The sequence below is a fragment of the Vigna unguiculata genome, chromosome 10, assembly GCF_037176805.1.
Source record: "Vigna unguiculata cultivar grain cowpea cultivar isolate G323 ecotype 2 chromosome 10, ASM3717680v1, whole genome shotgun sequence".
In the NCBI taxonomy this organism is placed as follows: Eukaryota; Viridiplantae; Streptophyta; class Magnoliopsida; order Fabales; family Fabaceae; genus Vigna; species Vigna unguiculata.
The window spans coordinates 25,124,880-25,131,790 of NC_140801.1; the positions used below are offsets into that span (position 1 = coordinate 25,124,880).

Genomic DNA, 6,911 nt, shown 5'->3' on the forward strand with positions numbered 1-6,911 from the left:
AGATGACTGATTGTAAGGCTCTATTCTTTTTATACCTTTAACAAAAAGGGCTGCCCCGAAATCTAATAGGCCTAAGGGCTGACCCAAAGGATAAAGCTGAATCCTAAGTCTGCCCTAATGTTTCCACTTCCACTCTTTCAGAAACATCAGCCGTCACCTTTCCTTACACCTAAAACAGAACACTACTAGGGTTCAAAAGTCCCCTTAGATCCACGTTTGGCTTGGCCTTGCTTCTGCTCATGTAAGCGTCCCTTGACTCCTATCGCCATTTCTAGTCTAGTTTTGTGGTCATAGTTGGAGACCCTATAATAACTCGTTTTTGTTCACTGTTTCTAGTTTGCGAGTCTAGTTCTTGAGCTGCTGTGCTCTGTGGTTCAGTGTCGAAGTCTCGTACAAATCCCTTTCCAGGTAAGGGAAGTTAGGGTTTTGCGTATTAAGCTTTATTGATGAGTTTTTATGGCCATTTTCGTGATATGGAATGTATGATTGAAGTTTTGGCATTGTGACTATGTATTGTATGTTGATGTGAGTAAAATGCTTGGTCTTTGCGTGTGTAAACAGTGGATAGCCCTGCATATCTCGCCTAAGCGACCTGTCTCGCCTAAGCGAGATTAGCAGTACTCGCCCAGGTCTGTCTACGCGAGCTGTCGCTCAGGCGATGAGCTCCAACTTTAAGCGAGAGCACGTCTCGCTCAGGCGAGGAGGTCTCACCTAAGCGAGAGTGCGTGACAGCACCACTGTTCCTCTTTTCAAGCCCTCGCCTAGGCGAAGAGGGCTCGCCTGAGCGAGATACCCTCTCGCTTGAGCGAGACTCCTCTGCCTGAGCGAGAGGCTGGGCAAGAATGCACCAGGTTCTGTTTCCCTTGCTGATTCTTGTGTGATTAATGTATCTTGGGTGGTTTGATCTGCTTAAAGCATGGGATGTATGATGTGTATGTATGAGATTGATTCATGGTTTTAATATGATGGATGGTTATGGAGTTAATATGAAATGTAGAGGTATTTCATGGAAAATGAATGATGATCCTTGGCATGATGTACGATTCTATTTTCATGGCTTTGGGAAGGATGAACTGTGGTTGATTAAATATGAGACACGAATGAAGGATGGTTACTAAGATGGGTATACTGTTGACACATGTGGTAAATATTTCATGTTTTTGGTGTACATGTATAGTATGTGGTTAGTGCGTAATTCCTTGAGGTCTCTAGATGGGATTTCAGGGTAGTGCTTCAGTGGTCGAGACGTAATTCCATGGCCCCTGTTAGTGGGTGTCCATGGTGGTGCCCCATCTATATGGTCTGGTAAGGATTCAAGGTAAGGTTGCATCCTGACACTCTAAGGAGTCAGTTAGTCTCACTTAGAGCGGACTGACTCATGTGGTGAGAGTCTCACTTAGACTTCGCTGCATAGCCATCTGGGCTGGATTATGTACTCTAGGTTTTCTGTTAGGGCCACAACCCATGTATTGGCTATCTTTTAAAACTCCTATTTTATTTCTGTTAATTTCCTGTACCTGGTTTAGTTTGGCATTGTGGTATACCTTGGAATATTGTAAGATGTTATGTGGAAACTCTAAGACTGCGCTACTACACTATTTTTGATGTGTCGCTTCCTTTAATTACGTTATTAATTAAATGAGATGTTACAGTGATAGTTTGGATTTATATTTTTTTGTCATGTTTTTTAAATTTTCATTGAAAAAAAATTATGATTTCATTTTAAGAAAATTGTAAAATTATTAAGTGCAAAAAATTCATATCAGGAAAAACAAAAAATTTAAGTTTAGTCCATTGTGACTAAACTTTTTTTTTCAGGAGTTTACTTATGTCTAATAAAATGTTCTACCCACAATATTTTTTTTTTCAATTTTCAATTTTCCTTTTTACAATAAAATATCTTAAAATTGAATTTTAGGATTTGATATGAGTAATAACTGAAACTGTCATAATGAAACAAGAATAATGTTTTATGTTTGATGTTGAATCGACGAGAAGTTAACATAATTGATTCATATATATATATATATATATATATATATATATATATATATATATATATGACGAGGTAAATCGTATAGTGCATTAAAATTATCTTTATTTATTTCTCTTTTCTCTTTTCCTTTTACTTTTCCTTTTCCTATAGTAACGTAATCGATGATTATTCTCTTTCTTGAGGTAAAAAACGCGGCACGCTAATACGAAACCGAAAATAAAGAAAGAAGAGGAGAAAAAATATATAAATATACCAAGATGAACGAAGAAGAAAGAACGAAATAATGAAAGAAACAACAATGGCTTTTTTGTAATCCTTTACTTCGCTTCTAAACTACGTTCTTATTGTTTTCCCACCGAAGGATCCTTCTCTCGATCATTGCTGCAACACCCACGTTACTTTCGGATTTTCTTTTTCACTTATTTTGGGTAAGATTTGATTTCCTGAATTTTGATTGTACATTTTTTTCGTTTTGTGTCGCTATCCTTTTAAATGGTCCGTCTCTCTTCTTTTAATGGGTAAGTATGGTGGAAATAAAAGAAAAATCGAGTTTTAGTGTTTAACGGAAACTAATTGATATCCGTATTTCAAAATTATTTTTCTTTTTGGAATGTGGGTTTTGTTGCACTTGATTTTCTTCGAACAATGTAAGTTTCTGTTCTTGGTAGTGTCTCTTTTTTTCTTTTTCAAGGCTAGCTCGGTATGGATTTTCTGATTTTTTTTTTTTTTAAATTCAATTAATTTTTCTGGTTTTTGAGTTGGGTTAAGTATTAAAAATCCATCGTTTTCGTTATGAACGAGTCAGATATCACTGTCACAGTGTCGTGTATGTCAATTTTATGTGTAATGAACGATGTCTATATGGTTCTCTATATTTGGCTGGAGCTCCTGTTTTGGGTTACACGATGTGGGATTATGCGTCAAATTTAGAAAAACGGATATAATATTTTAGTGAGAAGTGGAATTTAGTCCCTCTGTTGTCTCTGTTTTGGAAATGAAGAGTAGGTATCTACCATCACTTTGTTCATTGAATCAAAGAGTGGATGGGTTTCAATAAGTCTATGTACATTTCCTTTGTTCAATGCATTCAATTGTTTCCTTTTCACGTTACTTTCTTCCTAAATCCCTTCTGGAGGACAGTGTCAAAATTTTGATCCATGTTTTTTGGATTGATGTTGCTATTTTTGGTGCCATGAGAAAACGGTACCCCTTCAATGTGACCAATTTTTTTTCCTCTGTAGATCGTTTAATTATTACTTGTGTCATGGCGTGAACCTTTCTTTTGACAAACCTTGTCTCAATTTTTACTGCTTGTGTTGAGTTACCATCATTTGAACCTTAATTTTCAAACCTCTTTTTGTTTCTACTGATGCAATTGTTAAAATTTACTGGCAGATAATTGAGTGAAGGAGAAACTCTTCATCAGCATTAGTATATGGGTGAAACGTCAGTGTGAAATGTGAACTTTGAGTGTATATTTTTGATTCCACCCAATAATATACAGCAAAGTAATGGATAGTTGAAATCTGCTGAGGACATGGGATTTAGTTTGGAGTTCATAAAGAGCAGCTCAAAACAGCATAGCAGTTCAAAGACAGCTAAAAAGTGTTCCGAATTGCGCCATTCGAAACGAAGTCTGAAGGAAGCTGATAAGTTGAAGTCAAAGAGTGGTGTTGGTGCACAATGCAGTGATCTCAAACAGAAGACCGTGGTAGATGCAGGAGGCAGGATTCAGAACACAGAAACTATGACGAGAAGCGCAACTGAAAGAGATGAACTTGTCAAGCACATGTCTAACTTACCAGGTTATCTCCAGCATGCCAGTAGAGTAGAAAACATTGAAGAGAAAGCTTTCAATGTTGGTGTTCTAGATTGGTCTCGACTTGAGCAGTGGAAGCAGAAGCATATCCCAGTACTTGCTAGTAACTTCATATCATTCAATAGCAGCGGATCGTCATCAAGAACAGCCATCAAACCATCAACCAGTGTTGGCAGCAAGGAAAAACTCAATGATGAGAAAAATTTGTCTTCTTCGGGCATCAGGCCATCTTACAGGGAATCTGGAAGTGCCAAAATTCCTTTTCATGATGTCAAACGATTTGAATCTTACAGAAGTGTAATTAAGAGCACTGGAGATGAGAAGATAATGACACCCCTGGTGTTTGAGTCCTCTGGCAAAACTGACTATAGTAAAAGGACTTCACGAGTCAAAAATTTTGCATCAAACACAAGGCTTCATGGAATCTCATCGGTCCCTAATGAAAATGCAAATGATAGGGTTGACGGAGATAAGCAGAACATGGAGAGTTTGCAAGAGCGTAATCACAAGAAGAAAGAAAGAAATCATAAATCTAGATCTGACATGGGACTGCCATCGATTAAATCAAAAGGAAAAGGGGTCTCGTCCAGTAGTGAAACCAGTAAAACGGTGAATCGGTTGCAGGAATCAGATTTTGACTTTGGTCATAAACACTTTCATAGCAAACCAAGTAATACTGTGCTGCTTTGTCCCCAAGAAATTCCCCAGTCAAGTTCTTCAGAGTACTTTCAGCTTTCTGAATCTAGATTGTCATCGGATGAAAACTTTTCAGAATCAACCAAAAGTAGTTTGTCATATGTTTCTCTTCCTGAGGAGGCTCATTCTGAAGATGGATGTTCCAAAATCTCACTGTCACGGGCACCATGTTCTGCAGTTGAGATTTCTTCTCCTTTGGAAACAATGCAACACATCAGTAGTACTGATCACGGTATAGACCGCTCGTCTATTACGTCTGAGACACCATCTTCCATAATAAACAAGATGTCTAGTCTGCAATCAATAGGTGCTTGCTTTGAAAAGGATACTTTAGATGCTAAGTTGAGAGATCAGTGTGCTTTTAGTAACTTGAAGGAATCACCGGACCAAGAAACTGCTGAACTGGCAGCTCAGAAGGAAATGAATGTATCCCATAATCATCGGTTTAGTTTCAGCCTAAGTCGAATTGGAAGAAGTTTCAGTTTCAAAGAGGGGCCAACACTTCCAAAATATAGTTCAATGTATGTCAGTGCAAAGTCTGGTCCCGTGACGCCTCAATCTTCTGTACGTTGGGACAATCCAAGCAAAGGGAAGTCAAACAGTCATAACAGAAATCGATCCAGCCCCATGCGGAGGTTGCTAGACCCTATATTGAAACTGAAGCCTTCAGACAAACACCTTTCAGCTCACAGTGGTCAGACACTAGAGGGAAGCGTGAATTCAAGCTTCAGGACTGTTGGTGTCAGTGAATCACTGCTTTCTGAAAAGAGCAAAGGATCAGCAGTTCAAGGCCTCTTGCAGCTTACAATAAAAAACGGAGTGCCTTTGTTTAAATTTGTGCTCAACAATGAAAGAAAGATTTTTGCTGCTACCAAGAATAGTTTAACATCACTGGATAAGGGCGATTTAGGCTGCTGTTTTACGTTCTACCTGGTTAATGAAATTAAGAAAACGAGTAGCGGGTGGATCAGTCATGGAAACAAAGAAAAGAACTGTGGCTATGCGTACAATATTATTGCTGAAATGAAAAGCTCTAAAATCCTAGAATCAGCCGATCAGCACCCTAATAAAAAGCTTATGCTTAAAGAATATGTTCTAGCGGGTGTGGAAATGGGCCATACAGATCAAGGACCACCAAAGTTCATCAAGAGCGCAGAGCTTGCCGCTGTTGTTATTGCGACCTTATGTGAAAATACCAATAAAGAACTGCATAATGATAATTATATGCTGAAGAAAGGATGCTCAAAGTGCTTGGCAGATGAAAGGTGCCTGTCCAATTCAGGGGAAAATGATGCTTTTGTTTGCACTACAGCTATACTTCCAGGTGGTATACATGGTTCACCAAACAAAGGTGAACCTACCCCATTGATCTACCGATGGAAATCCGGGGGATCATGTGATTGTGGCGGTTGGGACATTGGTTGCAGACTGTTTGTGCTCTCTAACCCGAAGCAGAATTCATGTATTCCAAGGAGCTATCAGCCTCATGATCGTTTTCAACTTTTTGTTCAGGTATATATTTATAGTTCTGGGCATTACAAATATTGTAGACTTCCCATTACATATTGTTATCCTTATCTTTACTTTCAGGGAGAAGCTGGGCAAGACAAACCACTTTTCACTTTGTTGCCACTGAAGGACGGTTTCTACTCAGTTGAATTCGACTCAACAATTTCTCACTTACAGGCATTTTTCATCTCAGTTGCGGTTATTAACTGCCAGAAACTACCAGGTGTCTTGGAAATAGATGACATGCATAAAGAAATCCTTAAGGAACAAAACAACGGCAAAGATCAGAGGAAAGCACCTTTAAAATATGCTCCAATGCCACCATTATCCCCTGTTGATAGAGTTTAAATTGACAAGAAGTTTTCTTTTTTATCGTTGATAGTTATTATGATTAGCTTTTAAAATCTTCAATTAGATGAGGAATAGCGAGTTAATGCAATGCAATTGTGTCATAAATGTTACTCTTGGACTTGAATTTTTACACTTTTACTTTCAACGAGAGGAGGAGGAAAAAGGAAAACGTGATTCTCTTCCCCTCCTCTCCCTTTTCTACTGCAAAAACTTAAGTCTTGGCGTAACATATTTGTTTCTTTATTTTTATGTTTTCGTTTCATACATGCAAAACCGGTATAGTAACACTGGAATATCACTGTACCTGTTTTGGCAGAAAACGGGATGGTGGTTGTATTTTTTTTTTTTTTATCAGAAAAAAATAATAAAATAAGAGTACTTATAGGTTGTTCTAACCCTTTTACAAAAGATAAATAACTTGGACAAAGAATAAATAAATAAAATAAGAGCATTTATGGGTTGTTCCAATCTTTTTACAAAAGATACATAATCTGGACAAAAAGATGCAAAAGCTTGGTATTAAGGTCATACAAAACATAA

At 37.9% G+C, this 6,911-nt stretch overlaps 1 protein-coding gene across 2 annotated transcripts; it reads left to right on the forward strand.

Moving 5' to 3' along the window:
* Positions 1-2,253: 2,253 nt before the first annotated feature.
* On the forward strand, positions 2,254-6,614 carry LOC114165793 (uncharacterized). Of its 2 annotated transcripts, none has more exons than XM_028050375.2 (3): positions 2,254-2,424; positions 3,392-6,023; positions 6,102-6,614. In XM_028050375.2, exons 2-3 carry the CDS (start codon positions 3,534-3,536, stop codon positions 6,366-6,368), a joined length of 2,757 nt encoding a protein of 918 aa, XP_027906176.1. In that variant the 5' UTR covers positions 2,254-2,424; positions 3,392-3,533; the 3' UTR covers positions 6,369-6,614. The 2 variants fall into 2 exon arrangements, with proteins under 2 accessions (XP_027906176.1, XP_085523777.1); XM_085667651.1 differs by lacking the exon at positions 2,254-2,424 and adding an exon at positions 2,526-2,643.
* The last annotated feature ends 297 nt before the right edge of the window (positions 6,615-6,911 follow it).

Coding starts and splice junctions, on each gene's coding strand:
- LOC114165793 (XM_028050375.2), top strand. CDS start 3,534: ATGGGATTTAGTTTGGAGTTCATAAAGAGCAGCTCAAAACAGCATAGC. Junction 6,024..6,101: donor GTTTTCAACTTTTTGTTCAG/GTATATATTTAT, acceptor CTTTACTTTCAG/GGAGAAGCTGGGCAAGACAA.